Source organism: Mercenaria mercenaria, chromosome 14 (genome assembly GCF_021730395.1).
Source record: "Mercenaria mercenaria strain notata chromosome 14, MADL_Memer_1, whole genome shotgun sequence".
In the NCBI taxonomy this organism is placed as follows: Eukaryota; Metazoa; Mollusca; class Bivalvia; order Venerida; family Veneridae; genus Mercenaria; species Mercenaria mercenaria.
Window position 1 is genome coordinate 70,191,238 of NC_069374.1, and position 21,442 is coordinate 70,212,679.

General features: G+C 33.7%; 2 protein-coding genes across 2 annotated transcripts; both read left to right on the forward strand.

The window, feature by feature from the left end:
- The first annotated feature begins 1,938 nt into the window (after positions 1–1,938).
- On the forward strand, positions 1,939–7,426 carry LOC128548579 (acetylcholine receptor subunit beta-like). Its single transcript, XM_053523844.1, has 3 exons — positions 1,939–2,202; positions 3,698–3,844; positions 4,333–7,426. The coding sequence occupies exons 1-3, from the start codon at positions 2,062–2,064 to the stop codon at positions 5,227–5,229; spliced, it is 1,185 nt and encodes a 394-aa protein (XP_053379819.1). The 5' UTR covers positions 1,939–2,061; the 3' UTR covers positions 5,230–7,426.
- A 4,046-nt stretch (positions 7,427–11,472) lies between these two features.
- Positions 11,473–13,402, forward strand: LOC128548587 (acetylcholine receptor subunit delta-like). The gene is made up of 2 exons (XM_053523860.1): positions 11,473–11,891; positions 13,077–13,402. The coding sequence occupies exons 1-2, from the start codon at positions 11,751–11,753 to the stop codon at positions 13,254–13,256; spliced, it is 321 nt and encodes a 106-aa protein (XP_053379835.1). The 5' UTR covers positions 11,473–11,750; the 3' UTR covers positions 13,257–13,402.
- Positions 13,403–21,442: the final 8,040 nt, after the last annotated feature.

Genomic DNA, 21,442 nt, shown 5'->3' on the forward strand with positions numbered 1-21,442 from the left:
TATGTACTGTGTTTTACATTTGTGGTATGTACTGTGTTTTACATTTGTTGTAAGTACAGTGTTTTACATTTGTGGTATGTACAGTGTTTTACATTTGTGGTATGTACTGTGTTTTACATTTGTGGTATGTACAGTGTTTTACATTTGTGGTATGAACTGTGTTTTACATTTGTTGTAAGTACAGTGTTTTACATTTGTGGTATGTACTGTGTTTTACATTTGTGGTATGTACTGTGTTTTACATTTGTTGTAAGTACAGTGTTTTACATTTGTGGTATGTACTGTGTTTTTACATTTATTGTATGTACAGTGTTGTACATTTGTTGAAAGTACAGTGTTTTACATTTGTGGTATGTACTGTGTTTTACATTTGTGGTATGTACTGTGTTTTACATTTGTTGTAAGTACAGTGTTTAACATTTGTGGTAAGTACAGTGTTTTACATTTGTGGTATGTACAGTGTTTTACATTTGTGGTATTACATTTGTGGTATGTACTGTGTTTTACATTTGTTGTAAGTACAGTGTTTCACATTTGTGGTATGTACTGTGTTTTACATTTGTTGTAAGTACAGTGTTTTACATTTGTGGTATGTACTGTGTTTTACATGTGTGGTATATACTGTGTTTTACATTAGTGGTATGTACTGTGTTTTACATCTGTGGTATGTACTGTGTTTTACATCTGTGGTATGTACAGTGTTTTACATGTGTGGTATGTACTGTGTTTTACATTTGTGGTATGTACTGTGTTTTACATTTGTTGTAAGTACAGTGTTTTACATTTGTGGTATGTACAGTGTTTTACATTTGTGGTATGTACTGTGTTTTACATTTGTGGTATGTACAGTGTTTTACATTTGTGGTATGAACTGTGTTTTACATTTGTTGTAAGTACAGTGTTTTACATTTGTGGTATGTACTGTGTTTTACATTTGTGGTATGTACTGTGTTTTACATTTGTTGTAAGTACAGTGTTTTACATTTGTGGTATGTACTGTGTTTTTACATTTATTGTATGTACAGTGTTGTACATTTGTTGAAAGTACTGTGTTTTACATTTGTGGTATGTACTGTGTTTTACATTTGTGGTATGTACTGTGTTTTACATTTGTTGTATGTACTGTGTTTTACATTTGTGGTATGTACTGTGTTCTACATTTGTGGTATGTACTGTGTTTTACATTTGTTGTAAGTACAGTGTTTTACATTTGTGGTATGTACTGTGTTTTACATTTATTGTATGTACAGTGTTGTACATTTGTTGAAAGTACAGTGTTTTAAATTTGTGGTATGTACAGTGTTTTACATTTGTGATCTGGTCTGTCCAATGTTTTGTCCAATGTTTTGCAATTTTGTAAGGTAGCATTTGAAAGGAAATTTGATATTGAAATGTCTCCCATTCATAATTTTCATTTAGGTCTGTAGTAGCACTGAAAAACGTAAGTCACTGCTATTATTAATATCGAGGTACAGACTACAGTTAAGAAATAAAACAGTAAAAACTAGATGAATGGTTTAAAAAAAAGTAACTATTTTTCCCATGCCAAATCTTGCTATGGCATTTTGTTATCAGGAAAAACACATCTGTACTGAACATTTCTATATTTCATTCAGATCGCAGCAGCTGTTCAGGAGAAGTAGTCTTGATTTCTTTATTTAACGAAATGACACCTGAGGAGCCATAACTCCGCAAAACATATATGCATTTATATCAATTACTCCTTAGAAGTTTCATTGAAATCTGACCATGGTTTCTAGAAAAAAGCAGCGAAAAAGACGGTCATACAGACAGACGGACGGCAAATTAGAAATACCATGTCTTCATTAATTTATATCCATAATAGTAATTACACATTATTTGTATTTATTTTTGCAGGCTCGATCCTTCAGGATGTTCTCCGTGTTACTGATAACTTTTTGTTTATTTTTGCAGAATTGATCCTTCAGGATATTCTCCGTGTTACTGATAATTTTGTGTTTCCGTAATACTCTAACAATAGCAGAATCACCGGATAGAGAAATTTCATCACAAAACATAAAAGCAGTATATGACAGCGTTATGACGGATTACAACAAAAACATACTGCCATCTGAATGTTTTAAGCCTTTCATTATTGAAATATGGATAACTTTAACTGCTGTTGGCGAAATAGATGAAACAGAGGAAAAGCTATCAACTGTTATGCTGTTGACCTATTCGGTAGGTTGCTTATTCATGAACTTGATTAAATTATTTTAATTTTCTGCTAAGCGAAGTTTTATCCGAAGTTAATTTGCAAGACGGATACCCATTTCAATATGCAAACGTTAGGTGATGAATAACGATGCATGATGCAAAAAATATAACCATTTCATCGATTATCTGATTCAATAGTATTTCTTTCCAGATGCAATATGCCTTGATATAAGTGCAGACATCTATGCTTATATGAAATCTAAAATCCTGCACAAACGCTATGAACGAGAATGAGTGAGTCTGTTATAAAAAAAAACTTGTTTTGAAATTGCAAATATATCATATGATGTTCTCACGTACTTTATAAAAGCTCATTTATAAAAGAATAATGCTTATATGAAATCTAAAATCCTGCACAAACGCTATGAACGAGAATGAGTGAGTCTGTTATAAAAAAAAAACTTGTTTTGAAATTGCAATTATATCATGTGATGTTCTCACGTACTTTATAAAAGCTCATTTATAAAAGAATAATAAAAGAATAATATCGCCTAAATATGACTTTAGCATTTGTTCTCAAAACAAAGTCCGGCAAAATTTGATTTTCAATAAAAAGCAAAGTTTATCATATCCCTAGATTTATACCTAGATTTTGCCCTCTATTTCGCATGAAGGTAGGTTAAATGTATCGACGTGTCATTTCATAAGACCACGCAATGTCATATTGAGATATTAAGTTTACGAAATCTGAAAGTATACATACTTTTGTGATAAATATGGTTTTGTATGAGATATTAAAATGATGTATGCATAAGTAATAATTATCTGTTTATCCATGATCAAGTTGCCTTTTATGAAATATATACCAGTGAAATATAAAAAAAAACACGGTTGGTACTTTGCCACTGGCGTTCTTTAAGAGCACACAGAAGTCGGGTACGAAAACGTTAGTCTTAGTTACATGTAAAGCTGTGCATATTGACTGGCGTATCAATATTTTCAATCGTTGTTTAAGAAAATGCATATACCAAGTTTATGGATTATTTTAATTAAAAAAAAATAATTCTTGTTGAAACGGTGGAATGAACAGAACATCATATAACGATTTTATAAATCTAAATTTATCAAGTCTGCTTACGAAACAATAAAGTAAAAGTCTCGACATTTATACCTAATAAGTCAAAATTACTTTCACAGTACTTACCCTAATATTCTTTACATATAGTACTAAAAACAATTCTTCTACAGCAGAAGATTAACTTATTATATCGGAGCGTAGAAGGGATGTTATATCGCAGCGCAGTCGGCGGCTTTTATGATGATATCGCCAAATCTTCAAATATGTTCAAAAATGAATAAGCTTGCATCAAGATGTGTAAGGAAGCTATAGTTGCAATATATACATATAGTTCTGCATGGTAAACATTCAGTTTGTTCGGAATTTAAAAGACAAAAAACTTTTTTTCATGACATGTACTTTTCAGAGACACTTTGTTTACATTTGTATAAACTATTTTAGTGGCATGATAAGAATATTAAATGGGACCCCCAACAAACCAACGTAATTTATATGGCATTCGGCTGGACTGATGTATGGAAACCAGTGTTTCAAGTTACAAATCCACATGCTGAAATCTCAGTCAGACAATCAGATGAGCGCTTGTATGTGAGTGGGTTTATTGAAATACTTTAACAAAAGTGTTAGAGTAGTTAAATTTGATTACTTTTTTTACTTTGTTTTACGTAGATTCAGTTTGTTTATTGAGGTCATAGAACCCAATCAATGCCTGTGTAGTAGAGTTCCGCTTAAGTCCATGCTAAGGGGCGTGAGGGGTGCTGCACTTCCAATTACCTCTCAAAAACAGACTGAATCAAACCAAGTCTGCTATCGTTTTGTTTAGTTGCATTCTATGCTTCCAGAAGATCTTTTAACTGATTTTATTTATTGATACATTATTACCGTTTACAGCTACTATCATCTATTTGCAGGAAATCATTAAATAACAACCATAATTAACCAGACAATGTTCTGTCCAATAAATGTCAATATTAAACAGGGGTGTGAGCATTACATCAAACGTCCACTTTGTAGCCGAATATCTTAAGTAAAATAATGCATTGTATTTTCATTTGTTTTCTAATTTTGTTTTCTAGGACACCGTGATTTTCATGTCTTCTGGGTGGGCATTTTTTGATGAAATGATTGTAACGAGAACAACTTGTGATCTGGACATGACCTTCTATCCATTTGACATTCATACTTGCATCATACAATTTAGGATTGTTGGACATTCAAAGTTTCCATTCTGTTTGAATGCTACACTTGTGGATGACAATACAGCAAGTTCCGTCGCCGAACACAGAACATGGTCACTTATCCATAAGGACATATACTCGTCTGGTGGTAGTTTTCAAATTGAACTTAAATTTGAGAGGCATCCATTATTCATTTTACTGAACATTTTGATGCCTATCATTGTGATTGCTCTTCTTACACCAATCGTATTCATCTTGCCAATGAACTCAGGAGGAAGGGTTGGATACGCCATGACAATGCTTCTTGCATTATCCGTATATATGACTATTGTTAGCGACCACCTGCCACAAAAATCAGAACCTTTGCCAATTATTTTAGTTCTTATGTTTATGTGGTACACAATGGATGCTTCGATCGTCTCCATTGTAATTATAAACGCACGAATTCATGAATTGAAAAAGGAAAAGCCGCTGCCATATATGTTACGCCGGTTTGTTCACTTGACGTGCTTAATCTCTCTTCAGAAGAGAAAACGCGAAGCAGAAGCTGGCTCTTCTGAAGAAACGCATAAATGTATCGACAGAGGTGCTACTAATAACAAAGGAGAAGCTAATCAAGATGAGGAAATACAAGAACTAAACGATGTTGACACAAACAATGAAGATTATAGTAGTGAAACTTGGCAAGACCTGAGCAAGTGTATCGACAAGTGGTGCTTTGTTTTATTCTATATGTTAAAAGTTACATGTCCTGTTGCATTCTTTTCATTTGTCAAATCTAGCAGTACAATATAGACTTGAATGACATCTGTTTAAAACACTAACGTAAATTGAAGATATCAGGTTCATGTTTACTACTTACGTATGAATCGGCAAGTATAAGGCAAATGTAGCCTACGTCAGGATTAATTTATATAAACCACATTCACTGTGTATATTGTACAGATGTTACTTTTCAGTCCTGTCAACAAGAAGATTCGTTGATATGAGCGAAGTGAAATGAATCTTGGGGGCACAGAAGGGATCTAAAAAGCAACCATTTCTTTCAAAAATGAATGCTGTTTTTCGTTCGTTTAAATACGGGTATAAACCACATTAAGACATTTTTGCAAATGGCGCGATCCTTGATAATTTTCAAGAAATCCAAATGTGGTTTATGCCCATATTAACGTACAAGAATATTGAATTCTTATATATACATGTGTACGGTAGCTTGCTACAAAAACATAAGTGGTTTGCTTACCATAAGTATCAGAAAATCAAAATAATGTTTGATCTAAACAGAACTACCATATCAACCAGTCAACGTTCAGTTGTAATACCTTCCAATAATCATACAGTTCTTGATGTTCAATTATTTGTTGAAAATCATTCAGCAGTGTCGGATTAGTTTTGATCTTCGTCGTCAGAAGGGTTTGTTTAAGCTATAATTATATGTTCGTTTTGAATTTTTTAGTCAAATTTTGAAAGAATTTTTCAAACGACGTCACTTTGTTCATGTTCTGTTGTGAAAGACGTAGGACTGTGCGTGCAATCTCGCGGATTTGTTTTTTGTTTATTCAAAAATAAACGTCTTTTTTTTCTTTCAAAATATATGGTGAATGTAAATATCTATACTTAAAATCAATTCCCCGTGGGTTATTTGCGGATAGAATGATTATATCTAAACAATTGCAGAGGACAGAATGTTATATATTTATTGTAATCAACGTTTTTGCATAACATATTTATGGCGTGTTATGATATAACTGCTATATTGTGCGCAAGCAAATTAGCGCATGGGGACTTCTGAACAATATGACTCTTTATCAATTATTGTGACTTTGTTTCGATCAATAGATATGACTTGATAATAAAATGAAGATAATTTAAGTGCGTGATTTATTTTCTCGCTTATTGAAATGAAATGACGCAAATACTTAGTTCTACTGTATAATTTCTTTTCCATGGTTGCTATTTTATTTGTGTGTAAGAGTTGCATTTTTGTATAAGATATTCACATCACATTAATACATCTGTATTTATAGAAGAATGGCCATGTTTTTCAGCCTACTATAACATTTGGTGTACAAAACTGTGGTGGTTACATAAAATATATACCATTGCTCGGTTAGCGGCCGTGGCAGCAATAGTTGTATACAAAAAAAGGAGTTATGTTGCTTTCTGGCTGGTTAGCGCGTCACTTTCTAGATAGATTACGTACGGCTTTCTGGCTTGATCAGGTATTGCTTTCAGGTTGGATTACTCGGCACTTTCTAACATGATCACGTGGCGCTTTATGGCTGGATCACAAATTGTTGTTTCTGTAGGTCTGCAGCAACAAACGTGCAGTTCTAAAACGTGTTGAAAATCACAATTTCAACGGAATATGGTAAAATGCAATTGCTTTTCTGTCCCTGTATTTTCAAGGTGTTGTGTGTGTTGCATATAGCCGTCTAATCAATATCTACGACAAAAGCTCGAACAGCAAACCGTGGGAACTTCGTCACAAATCGGACACTGATAAAATTACATCTTTGCAGAGACGCGCTATAAAAATAATTACAAAATCAAAGTGTAGCAACTTTGATGAAGTATTAAGAAATTCAAAACTTCTATCTTTTGAGAACAGGTGCAAATACCATATTTCATTATTAGTGTACAAAAGTAAAACAGGAGATTGTCCTATATACATTTCAGATTTACTTCATTTTGTTCATAATGATCATTACAGTCTGCGAAAACATGGACCTTTCTATGTTAAACCTAAAACGAACTACCTGAAACAAACATTTAGCTACAAAGCTGCACACATATGGAATTCACTTCCTTCTTTCATTAAACTTCATAATAATAATATAACTGCTTTCAAGCATGATTTAAAGAATTTTCTCTTGTTACAATAGTTTTTAGCAATTAATTACTTGTAATTACATTTTGTTGAATTGATGTTACTGTATTCGTTTCTAATAATAAAAATATTCATATTATCTTATTATTCAAATCTAGAACTATTTATTATCTTATGGGACAGACTTTCTTTTTTGTACATCTTAATTGTCGTGTATAATCTTTGTGACGCATTGTTTGTCGAGAAAATTTAAGTAATTCTGATATGTGTATTTTTGTATAAATGTTTAATTATAAATTGACTGTATGATTGTGCGTATGTGTGAATGTATATCAGCTGAAGGTCATACTGGAAATAAGTTGTATAATATCTGCATTTGTACACTTAGTATGTAACCTTCAGAAAATAAAGTTATTATTATTATTATTACTATTATAATTATTATTATTATTATTATTATTATGTATATTTTTGCATTCTTGTTTCAACATGTACTTTTTACATTGCCCTTGTATTTGTCTACATTTGTAATTCATTTTAGGGACATTTACCTTCTCTACTTGTGCGACTTCTATATTTATCATCAGAAGATTTTTATCAATAGGCTTACTATATAAAAGAATTATACACTGTAATATGAATGTCTCACTTCGTATATTTTAAATAGTAAATAGAGGATTTTACCTAACACATTCGTTTTAAAAAAGAATATCTTTGCGACCATAACAGTGTGACATTTAATTTTCAATTTGCATAAAAATGATCGTAAAGGCCCATCTTGTCATTTGAAGCCTTACCAAGATAAATCTTTTTGATACAATACCCTGTGGTATGTATCAAATGAGAATATCATATCAAGCCTCTTTTGTTCGGAGTTTGCCAGCGTATATATTATTGTATACCATCGAATAAGTAAAAACATATTATCTAGGAGTTTGATGTGTGAGATTGTTTTATCAAGGCGTTACATTGACTGGTGAGTGAAACCTTTTTTTTTTTTTTTTTTTTTTTTTTTTAACTTTTTAAGATAAACTAGTGAGACTTATGTTATCAAAAAAGTTAACATGCTATATTTCTTAAGTTATTATCATCACTATAATAAAGTAGGTCAACACTGTTTATTGAGTCGTGAATGCACTTTAAAACGTAGAATATTCCTGGTAATGAGGATGATGTGCTATATATTATGAGTAAATGTAATACGTCAAATTACAAAAAAAAAAATATTTCAAAATTAACTTTGACATAAAATTATATTTGAACTGACAGTTTGAGATGCAAAGTATCATAGTACGTCCATATTCATTGCTTTAGGGGTATCCTATTTGAAAACCAATCCATAACAAATAGGCTTCTTTTTTAAAAAGCCTAGGAGAGGTCCAGTGTTGCTCCTTATAAAGTTATATCAGAGTCATAGATAACAACAATTGTTAACATCTGCGACTATCAAAAGCTAGGAAGAACTTTTTAATTCTTTTCCCGGTAGATCTTCCGAACGGGGCAAACAAATCCGCCAGTTAAACCATAAATTCATTTGATTGAACGAAATAAATTTTAATATGATCCGCTTTACTCTCCATCTTATCATTCATTAATATGTATAAATTGTCATTTAACAATATTAAAATACTTCGCTGAAGCGAACTGGTTAAAGAAAAGGTTGAGGAATCTTGCGTGTCAATGCGTGTGCAAAAAAAAAACAAAAATAAATCGCACATTTTTGACAGTTGAGGACTTTCTTCATCCAATATAAGGATCATATTTTGATGTACTTAAGAAAACAATTGGACAAATAATCAAGTTGACACTTTCTCTAAGTACAGACAATTTCATCTTTGTGTCTGCCTTATTTCCCCGATAAAAGATCCCATATGTATCTACTTTTGTTTACCTCTGGTCCCTTCTTTCACGCATTCGCATGTCAAAATATGTATAACCTTTAATCATTCTTATGAAAAATAGACGCAAAATAATTGATAAATTATGATGATTACATCCAGGTATTTAAAAACGTAAATTTACTTTGACATAAAATTTGCCGTAACTGGAAACTACCTGTATACCGATTCCGAGTCTACCCGAGTCTTCATTTTAAAATTAATAGTGATGTTATAAAACACCCAAAGGGTAGGTTAAATAAAATATTTTTTTAAATTATTTTTGCACAGTTGAGTCGAGCAATAATTATTAGGTAGAACATCACCAAAGCAAAAACGATTATTTTCACCGATTTTCGTACTTTGAACAATATACAAACAAAACTTACCCTAAATTTTAGCAAAAAATAGACATCTACAATTGACGTCAAACAAGGGTGGTACGTTTAAAAGTCCAAAGGGTAAGCGAAAGCGTAAACTTACAAGATTTAAAATGATATCATCATTTAGATGAAAAATTAAATCAACGAATGCCACCGAAGCAAATTCGTTATTTTAAACCATTTAAAAGATATAGCGAATAAATCGAAATTATCCTTCTTTATTTAATGTGTCAAAAATCGATAATACCGATTATTGGAAAAATTGAAAGTTCAATATGATTTATATGCATATCTTTGAATACTGCGAACAAAGAATAGTAAATATATCTCTATATTTGTTTTTGTTAATAACTGAACCGTTTCCAACATTTGTAACAGTTGTATTACACTATATTTCTTTATTTTAAACGAACAATTATTTTCGTCTTAGGGGATTTCAAAACTTACTTGTGCGCAAGCGCATTGAGCAGTTTTAGACTGACTCACCGTAATTTGCACTAGAAAGTGAAGTCTAACGCCGTAAAATTAGTAGATTAGTCTGATCCATCCTAGTTTGAAAGCCAACACTATGGAGAGAATTTGATGGACCTCTCCAATAAGGGAAGCGCCAGAAATTATGTCACGTTTATACAAGTGTCTTGATAAAAATGGCTAAAATGCTGTGCTTACTTGAGAATCGTCAAATATGTGTCGGTACATAGGGACTAAGTAATTTTAATAGGGATTTGGGGTGTTTTCTTCTACAAATGAAGAAGTTCTTTCCTAATCCGATGTGCTTTTTATGTTGTATTAAACTTCCGAGTACCTAATTGTCCAATCTATTTCTGATAAATGATGTTTAACTTGATTTTTAACACTTCTAAATGCTTATTTGCTAATGTTTCATTTTCAATATTAACAGCTTTTATTTCAGTGATGGTCGTTCCAAAAGTACCCACGATTGATTTAACGGATTTAATATAGGCATGAGTTATGTCTTTTTATTTGTGTATATACACTTGCAGAACCTTGTGCAAATTCAATCAAGTGTGACAGACATAATGAATCATGTGTATATCATCTTCTAAAGATTAATTTTATCAATTTCTATTACCATGCATCTAGCTATAAAATAGTAACAAAGTTGTTCTGGAAAGAACCCTATAAATAATGCAAACATTTTTCATATTTTTGTTGAATTGAACGACAGGTGAAGTTTGACTTTCTTCTACTTTACGAGCCACGGAGCTTGTCGAACTATAAAGCCCGGGTAAATGATTTCTTTCAAGAAAGCAAAATGTGACAGAGCAACAAATAAAGTCGAAGTCATTCGTATGAGTATCCGTCTTGACTTCTGTATGCTTCTAAATGTTCTGAATAACAAGCCTTATGTTATTTATGTCATTTAAAAAAATATGTAATTGGATCTATCGAAAACGGCGGAAGACGTCTTACAAAGTATTTTTCAACAGTATGGAAAAATGTATTATTTTGTGTTGTTCTTTTAATCATTATCTGAAACTAGACATGTTCATACTAGGGGATAAATTAAAGCAAGGTATCTGTAATCAACCTGTGTAGTTTATATTCGTACTGATTATGCATATGTGATGTTATCACTTGTTTGACATCACAGGAATGAAATAAAGTCATTGCATAAAACTTATAATACACTAGTGTACATGTAATAAAGCTTTGACGTCGATGTCGTTTATAGTTTAGGAGACGTTGGTCAAATTGACTTATTTACAACAGTTAAAGAAGGTAGAATTTTTTATGTTTCGACAGGAAAAGCTAACATGCGATGAAAAGAATATTACATTAAAATGTTGTGACTTTCCACATGAAATTTATTAAACTCATTGAATAGAATTGATAAAAGTTTCATAAATTCAATATAAAAAGACACTCAAGTAATATCCTCTCTATATGTTCGTTACTTTTCATTTCATTTTCAGACGTCAGATTATTCAGGATGTTCGCGTCAACATTTCTTGTCGTCTGCTTATTTTCAAATACTATATCAGAAGAACCCAGCACGTGGTCTTCGGAGCAGCATACTGAATTTTACACTAAAGTTCCCGATACATGGTCTACAAAGCTGCCTTCTGACAACGCCTCTAAGATGCCGGAGTCTGATACTAATGATTTGGTGTGGTTAAAAGCATGGGCCACGGAATATCAAACTCAGCAACTATTTCCACTTGATTCGCAAATAAAGGACAGACGGACACTATCTAAAATATCATGTCTAGTTATAATAAACATATACTGCCTTATTCTGGAAAGAATGTCTTTAATATAGCAATTAATGTAAGTCTTGTTGCTGTAGGAGAAATCGACGAAATAGAGGAAAAGCTGTCAACTGTGTTGTGGTTAATATACAAGGTTAGTATCGTCTATCAAATATATGTATACGGTACAAAAATAAGATATACACCTAAGTTATCGGCTTCACATTGTTGTTTGAACGAACCAATTATAGTCACATATGTATATTAATTTTGTCGATGAATATCTAAGTATATGGACCTGACCAAAGTGATATTCAGGTCCATTAACCTTGATATTCATCTCATGATCATACTATAACTGTTCAATTACTATTGCCCTTTCAGCTATGCAACTGACCGTGTCCCGCACTCAGATAATTTTGTTTGTCGATGCTGTGCATTGCAATGTCAATATCTCTTTCTTTCTGAACAGATCACTTCATGTTTGTATCGGTTTTCACTGTTTGATTTTATAAGGTACAGCTTTGCCCAGTTTGAAAACCGATATAAAGTAACGGTGAAAAATAATGTTTTTATTCCAAAATCAGTGCACTTTAACATCATATATTATTTCACAGTCTCCGTTCTGATAGGCTAAATAGTATAGAACAATGTGATGCGCAGATTTTCGCATCAAAACCGTCGTGTGGTACTTTTTAGTCAAAGAGGGATCTATTTGGTCAATAAGAACTAATTTGTTTACAGTAAATATAAAACAAATAAGTTTTTTAACGATAAACATGTGAATGTATGAATGTTCTGTTTTATATTTATTCAAGTTCTAAAAATTCTAATTCATTTTTGCTGGGTTTTATCATATGACAAAACCTAAATAAAACTCGGTAAAGATTATTATACGTTTTAATATGAGCCGTGCCATGAGAAAACCAACATAGTGGCTTTGCGACCAGCATGGATCCAGACCAGCCTGCGCATCCGCGCAGTCTGGTCAGGATCCATGCTGTTCGCTAACAGTTTCTCTAATTGCAGTAGGCTTTGAAAGCGAACAGCATGGATCCTGACCAGACTGTGCGGATGCGCAGGCTGGTCTGGATCCATGCTGGTCGCAAAGCCACTATGTTGGTTTTCTCATGGCGCGGCTCATATGTTTTTCACTTTGACCTTAACCCTTATCATGCTGGACACGAATGATTCTGCCTCATCAAGATCAGACTGCATTGTTTGCCATTTAGTCAGTATCTTTTGGAGAGTATCCCTTTTAACAGTTATTGGTTCTGTCCAAATTGAAAGATGGACAAGTTTATCATAGAAATTTAGCAGGGTTAGGATTATTTTTCAGTGGAAAGATGAAAATATTAAATGGAGACAAGACGAAAATAGCATAACAGATATAACTTTTGGATGGCTAGACGTCTGGAAACCAGTACTGAGAGTGGAGAACCCTCATGCAGATTCTTCCAACAGACAGACTTCCGATCGCTCGTTTGTAAGTAGTTTAACTGAAATATACATGTATTGATAGTCCCGTAAATGTTAAGCAATACGCAATAGGCATAAAGTTTTGACCTAAAGTGTTTCGGCGTGCTACTAAACCCAACAAGAAGATAACAAACAAAACAGTAAGTTTTACAAAAGAGACGATTTAGGTCTATATAGTCAATAAGAATGAGCAATATTTCAAAGGCATTACTTTAAATAGGAATACCTCTTTCCGTTCAAATAGTAAATGCATTGTATTCAGTATCCTATTAGTTCATTTTTTGAGTCTTTCTTTGTTGACAAGAAGTGACTGTTTAGTATACATGTATGACAATAGAGTGATTTTTGGTAATATCATATTACTTAGTGACATTCAGTTGGTCCTTCCGGATCACTGGGTTCTTGAAATATCCATTTATCAGGGGTTCTTTAATTCCGCACATCTCACGCATACCATCTGCTATTTCATATGTATTCCATCCTAGATACTTGTATGCCGAGATGAAAAATAAAAATACACTTGACTCGATTAAGAATTCATGAGGCTGATGCCCACTGGTCCCATAATAATAGGGGATAAACTAAAGCAAGGTATCTGTAATCAACCTGTGTAGTTTATATTCGTACTGATTATGCATAAGTGATTTTATCACTTGTTTGACATCGCGGGAATAAAATAAAGTCATTGCATAAAACTTATAATACACTAGTGTAGCTTTGACGTCGATGTCGCTTATAGTTTAGGAGACGTTGGTCAAACTGACTTATCTACAACAGTTAAAGAAAGTAGATTTTTTTTATGTTTCGACAGGAAAAGCTAACATGTGATATATTACATTAAAATGTTGTGACTTTCCACATGGAATTTATTAAACTCATTGAATAGAATTGATAAAAGTTTCATAAATTCAATATAAAAAGACACTCAAGTAATATCCTCTCTATTTTTTCGTTAGTAACAATACTTTTCATTTCATTTTCAGACGTCAGATTATTCAGGATGTTCGCGTCAACATTTCTTGTCGTCTGCTTATTTTCAAATACTATAGCAGAAGAACCCAGCACATGGTCTTCGGAGCAGCATACTGAATTTTACACTAAAGACTAAGTTCTTGAAATATCCATTTATCAAGGGGTTCTTTAATTCCGCACATCTCACGCATACCATCTGCTATTTCATATGTATTCCATCCTAGATACTTGTATGCCGAGATGAAAAATAAAAATACACGCTGATGCCCACAGGTCCCATAGGTATGCGTACACGTATACATTACAGTGTAGATTTTTCTGCTGAATTATACATGGCAAATGTCGAAATTGTTTTTTTGTGACATGCTAAATATACGTTGAATAACCTCAATCACCTACTGTAGTCAAAAACTATTATTCAGATTTCGCGTGTTGAATATATCATGTTTTACAATCACTAATATGTATCTTTTGTAATTATTTATCTACGATATAACATAGAAGACCGTTCTTCGTATTCTTTTTTGTATTTTATTTTCTACGAATGACTTTCGTTTTTTGTCAGGACTCTGTCATCTATAACTCCAATGGATCGGCATGGTTTGATGAAATGATGGTCATGAGAACAACGTGCGACCTTGACATGACCTACTATCCATTTGATATTCAAACGTGCATTATCAAACTGAACGTTGTTGGAGCGTCCAAGTTTCCATTCAAGCTAAATATACATCTAAATGAGGACTTGTCATCTTCAGATGCCAAACACGGATCGTGGATGCTGATTTACAAGAATACAACTACCTTCTTTGGAAGTTTTGAGATTGAACTCAAATTTGAAAGGCGACCATTGTTTATCTTGCTTAATATTCAATCTGACTAAAGTACTTGATCTTCTAAACGAAGATCTGAGAACGATCCATTCACATTCGTCTTCTGTATATTTTGGATTTCCAATATTGCTATTTTTATTTTCGCAAATCTATTTTTGTTTGAACCAACCAGACAACTTGTTCGAATGTCAAAGAGTAAGAAAAATTTGCAGTTAATCCAGGGCTCGAACCCGGGACCTCTCATTTACAAAGCAAGTGCCCTACCGACTGAGCTAACCGGCTATCTGACATCCTTCAACATAAAAATTGTTGATATCAAAACCCACGGCTTTTAAAGCTTGCAGGATATTGTAAGGTAGCTTTTGATTGGCTAGCGGAAGGGTTGTCAGAACGAGGCCATGAATAGCTCGTTGTCAGATCCTATGCGTAGCGTAATAGGAGATGTACTTTAGTCAGATTGGCTTAATATTCTCCTTCCTATTATTGTTCTTGCTTTGCTTACTCCAGTCGTGTTTGTTTTGCCAAAGAACTCCGGTGAAAGAGTTGGGTTTTCCATTACAATGTTACTTGCAATATCTGTGTACATGACTATAGTGAGTGACCATCTTCCACAAAATTCAGAACCTATGCCGCTTATTTTAATTATGATGTTTATATGGTATGTATTGGACGCTTTCGTTGTGTTTATTGTGATTATAAACTCAAGAATCAACACGATGAAACAAAAAAGGCAACCTCCAAATTATGTACGCACGTTTGTGAGCTTTACTCACAGGATCTTTTACAGAAAGAAAAAACATACTTTTGATGCCGGCTCCTCAGAAGAAACAAAGAAATGTATCGACAATGAAAACATGGTTGAAATGAAAGTGCTACACAAAATGGACACGGACAACTAAAAAACAATCATAACCATGCCGTTTGCGAAGAAGTAACATGGCGAGATCTTAGTCATTGTATCGATAGATGGTGCTTTATGATATGTTATGTTTTAAAGATTTCTCTTCCGGCTGTATTCTTTGCAGTTATGAAGTCTTGCAGTACAATGTGAATGAGATTATGTAACATACTAGTATGTAATACTAAATGCTGTTAGAAATATCAGACTAATTATGCATAATTTGTACTTTTATTCTCAAGTTTGTACCTCAACAGAAACACAAAACAACAAAATACAAATGCACATTGTATGAAACAAATTTTAAAAGACAACTCTTTAAAGACACTTGTATGTTCGAAATTGTTTTTGTTTTTTAAATGTATTACTAAATGTGCTGTATATCCAGAATAATAAATAAAGTAAGTAAGTAAGAAATCGAGTAGACTTTTTACTTATAAAGAGTACTTCATTTAGCTGACGCTAATCTCCCATGAAGCCCCCTTATAACACAAATATGTACAAAAAGAGTTCAAACAAAAACAACAAATGACATCGTAAGTACGACATGAAATAAAAATACAAACATACGACAAAAATACAAATCATTGTTATTTCGAAAATAACCTTTACATGCCTGTTTAATGGCAAAGTCTTCCAATTGCTACACCTTGATTTAAAACACTTTAGTGAGCTAGACGATTTTACATCATCGAAATGTGATATATTCCAAGCAAATATATCTGAATAAAGTACTGAACAGTTCTGATTGCGTTTGTGGTATATAAATATTTCTTTTGACCGTTATATTAAAGACGTACCATTTGTCCTTTTTTGTTTGTAGATCTACATTTCACATTGTTTGGTAATAGGCTATTTGCGATTTAGAACATAAAACATGCTTTCTGGTAAAACAGACGCTGATCAAACCGTTGTATATTGACAAAATTAAGAGCTTGATCGAAGTCTGGATCATTTGATCCTAACATGTTTTTGCAATCGTATAATTTTCTTGTATGTTCTTACTTACTGTTCTTGCTCATACTATTTAACAATAATCTATATGCAGTTGAATATAAGCTGTACAAAATAAGATTCTATATTCTGTATTTAGACGTTCCTTTATTCTAGAGAGTAACAATATAAAGAGGATATCTTTTTACAATCAGATTTAACATGTGAATTCAGTTTAAGATCATGTTGCATGCAAATTCCTATGAGTGTTTCATTTTGTTTTTAATTTTGACTTTGGTGTAGCATTACATTTATAGAAAACATTTAATTCATTATTTTCAAGAAATCGACGCATCTGTTGCGCTGTAAACATTATTTTTGTTTTCTCGTGACATTTTTTTTCCCATCAGTGTTTCTAAAATGGACAGTGTGGAACTTAGATATGCTTGTAAAACGGTTTTGTCATTTTGTATATCATCGAAAGTTGTGTCATCGGCATACAGAAGTTCTATAGATGATACTATATTTCCTACTGTGAGTGACAAGTCATTAATACATAAAAGAAATAATGAAGGCCCTAAAACAGATCAGTGTGGCACGTTGCATGTAACCTTGTTACAACTACTTTATAAAACGTTATTTACTTGTTCTAACTGATGACTGATGACGGTCCGATGAGGCCATACCAAATTGATTAATAGTTCTTCGGAAAATTTTCAAAAAAAATAGGAGCGGGCGAGCGAAATTTTTATTTTATTTTTTTTTCTCAATTTTGATTTTTTCAGAGGCGGGTAGATTTTACATGGAGCGAGCGGGCTTTTTTATTTTTTTTCCCAGCTTGAACCCTTGAGGAGGCGGTTATGATTATATATAAAGTTAACATTTCTTTAGAAATAACACAGAAATCAAACATTTACAGTGTGGGTAACACAGTATATAGCTTTTCTATATGTTTTAAAGACTACATGAATGATTTTGCAAATAAATTCTTGCCAAAACTCACTGAATCACTTTATTTTTTTTTATTTTGTAATTTTAATTACTAAGGAATGAGTGTCTTATTTTTAATTTTGATTTTTCTACATTAATCTGAAGATGTGCCTATTTAATGACACAGGATGAGGAATATTAAAGACAAAACAGGCACATGATTGTGTGGAATAACATTTCTTCTGAAACACAGTTAGATGGCTTTGACACATGAACAAATTTGTGCCCCTAGTGGAACTCCAACCCATAGAGGTGAGGGGAAGTAATAAACCACTTGACCAGTGCGACCAAATGGAGTTGGGCATACAGATGCTTCGACATTGCTCGAATCGATTTGGAATAATTTCTTAACAGATCATGATCAGGCTAGCTTAAGCTTTTGTGGTAGAGATTCATTTCAGCCAAAAATAATAACAGGCGGACAAAGAATGATCCCAATATGGCCACCCTTAAAAGTGTTGTTTGTTGTGCTTTGACTGAACTATACATTTAGAGTTGGGGAAGTCTGTTTTTTTCAGTTTCTTTCGTTCGATCAATTTACAGCCAATTTTAAATATATCCTGGCATCTTGTGTACAAACAGGCAAAACTGGGGTTACAAAAGGACAGATTTTGTTAGAAATTATTTTCATATCAACACTACTTATTTGAAAAGCTAAACAATTTTTAACTTGACTAAATGTGTTTTGATAGAATATCTGACTGTTGTACTAAAGAAGTTACGTTCAAAAAGAGTTGGGCCGAGACAATGTGATAGGTCAGGATCTGTGAACAAATATTTTTTTTTAAGATAGTAGTTGGCCTCAGCTTTGGGCTCTAGATCTAACATGCTGAATTAAACAACTGATAACAAATGGTTTGAAAACTTTATATCTGAACAATATTTCCAAACATTTTTAACTGCATCCCCGTGCAGGTCTTACACAGGTCTAGGAAAGTGGAATATTTACAGATTATCTGTAAATTTACAGATAATGTATAAATTTACAGATTTTTCAATCTGTAAATTTACAGATTGTGTGTATGAAAACTGATGAAATAACATTTATCCTCAAAACCGCAGCTTGGAATTAATTGGTTTATTTACAGCATGCATAAATTAAGGTCTTTTGTGGGTTTCAGCCGTTTTTGTTGACTTTGATTTTTTGGCATTTTCAGAAAAATCAAAGTCAACAGAAATGACTGAAAGTTACAATTGACCTTTATTTATACATACCATAAGTAAATCAATTAATTTCAAGCTGCGATTTTGTGTCTAAATATAATTTTAGCAGTTTTCAAACACTTGATCTGTAAATTTACAGATTGAAAAATCTGTAAATTTATAGATTATCTGTAAATTGACAGATAATCTGTAAATACTCCACATTCCTAGACCTGTTACAAGTCGGGCTTCGTTCTTTTCACTGTATTGAACAAAAGTAGAATGTGCCTATTTCATTACCTACCGGCACATCGAAGGCCATGTGTGGTACTAGCACAGACACTCCAGATTTAAAACAAATGATGAACACCACCATAATTCCTGACTTTTTGAGTTTGGATCATCAGCTACATGTATTACGGACGAATGAAATCCGATCAATATCACTTTGACGCATTAAAACAGCGATAAAACCTGTTTTGCCGTTATTATTCCGGACCGCGTAATCGAAAAAAAAAATTTTTTTCGGAGATTTTTATGTACGTGCGGGCGGGTAATTTTTATTTTTTTTTCTCGGGAATGAAATTATTCATGCGGTGGTTCCGACGAACGACATATCAATTTGGTATGGCCTGAATATGATGCAAACCAATTGATACATGACTTAAGACATTTATAGTGTTACATATTTAAAAACGAACATCATGATCGACTAGATATTTTTCAAAAGTCTGCCATTACGAGCCCTACTGCAAGGTCCTAGAGCATATTGTGTACAGCTCGGTGATGCGATTCTTCGATCAGCACCGCATACTCACAGAGTCACAGCATGGTTTTTAGGCCAGACGATCCTGTGAATCCCAGCAACTGTGGACAATCCAAACCCTTGCCAGTAGACTCAAGGGGAGGGGCCGAAGTTGATGTAATACTTCATGACTTTGCAAAGGCGTTCGACAAGGTCCCCTATCAGCACCTTCTGCACAAGTTAAAGTACTACGGACTGAGAGGGAAGACACTTCGCTGGCTAGAGGCTTCCTCAGCAACCACAAGCAAAAGGTCCTCGTAGAAGGCGAGAAATCAACCCGGGCAGATGTCGTCTCCGGTGTGCCCCAGGAAACTGTTTTTGGTCCATATATTTTCTCGCCTATATCTTCCAGAATGTTCCGCACACTCCGAATCCTGTCTCTTCGCAGATGACAGTATCCTCCTCCGCTTCATTGGGAACCAGCATGATGCTGACCTCCTCCTCCAACAGGACCTTGGGGCCCTAGAAAATTGGGATAGCGACTAGCAAATGCGTATCTGCCAGAACCCCCGCCGTCGCATTGAGACCAAGTACCCTCTCCATGGAGAGACCCTCTAGTCTGCGGATAGCAGCAAGTATCACTGAGCGATGATCTTCTGTAGAAGAAACACATGAACAACACCGCTGCTAAGGGCAACCGTACACTCGGCTTTGTAAGACGGAAACTAACAGATTGTTCCCCTGCCGTCAAGGCAGCTGCATACACAGACCAGGGCTGGAATACGCCGTGAGTGTCTGGGATCCAGCAACAGCTACAGAAGCTCATACACTGGAACTGGAAAGATGCCAGGTTCGTCTACAATAGTTACACTGACTGTACTCCTTGATATGTAACTAAGATGATTCAAGACCTTGGATGGGAATCCCTACTATACCGTCGCTACCCGGCCAGAGTCTTCATGCTGTTTAAGATCAGCAGCAGTATAGTTGAGGTGCAAGAGAACTCCCTTTTCCACAGCGATGCAAGACCTAGAGGTGCCAACAGATTTTACTAGATCCCAGCCTCGGTTTACATCTACAAGAACAACCAGAGATTGGAACTTACTGCCAGCCACCGTCACCAACTGCCAGACGCTCGAGAGCTTCTGGGCAGAAGTCTGAGCCCTGCACCCCAGCAACAGTAGTACCCGAGCGAGATGTATATAATTTTTATTGTAAATAGCCAGCTATTTTATCAGGTAGTACAGTTTTATCGCAGGGTACTAGACGTTCCGTCAGGATCTTTACTCTTATGCTGGAAGAAAAAGAAGAAGAAGAAGAAGGAGTAATAAATAGTCATCGTTCGAAATCCGGTTTTTTTTTCGTGCAAAAGATTGAAATTTGATTGAGGAGACATAAGAGGATCGTATACATGTTTTTAATTAGTTTTGATAGGGTGGGTAAAATTGATATTGGTCTATAGTGATTTTACATTATCTTGATCACCGGCTTTGTGTAAAGGTTTGATACTAGCATTTTCCTTACATTTGGAAATGTTGAGTTTAAAATACGTGTTTACTACAATGAATGATATATGTCAGACTAAGCGCTATAAATGATAAAGAAACTTTCAACAATTTTGGCCCAATATTATCAAGAAGTTATTAAAAATATAATTGTTTTGAAGATATATGAATCTTGAGCCTTTAAAATTTTACGCTCTACTTTACTTT

Coding starts and splice junctions, on each gene's coding strand:
- LOC128548579 (XM_053523844.1), top strand. CDS start 2,062: ATGACGGATTACAACAAAAACATACTGCCATCTGAATGTTTTAAGCCT. Junction 2,203..3,697: donor TTATGCTGTTGACCTATTCG/GTAGGTTGCTTA, acceptor AAACTATTTTAG/TGGCATGATAAGAATATTAA. Junction 3,845..4,332: donor AATCAGATGAGCGCTTGTAT/GTGAGTGGGTTT, acceptor TTTGTTTTCTAG/GACACCGTGATTTTCATGTC.
- LOC128548587 (XM_053523860.1), top strand. CDS start 11,751: ATGTCTAGTTATAATAAACATATACTGCCTTATTCTGGAAAGAATGTC. Junction 11,892..13,076: donor TGTTGTGGTTAATATACAAG/GTTAGTATCGTC, acceptor ATTATTTTTCAG/TGGAAAGATGAAAATATTAA.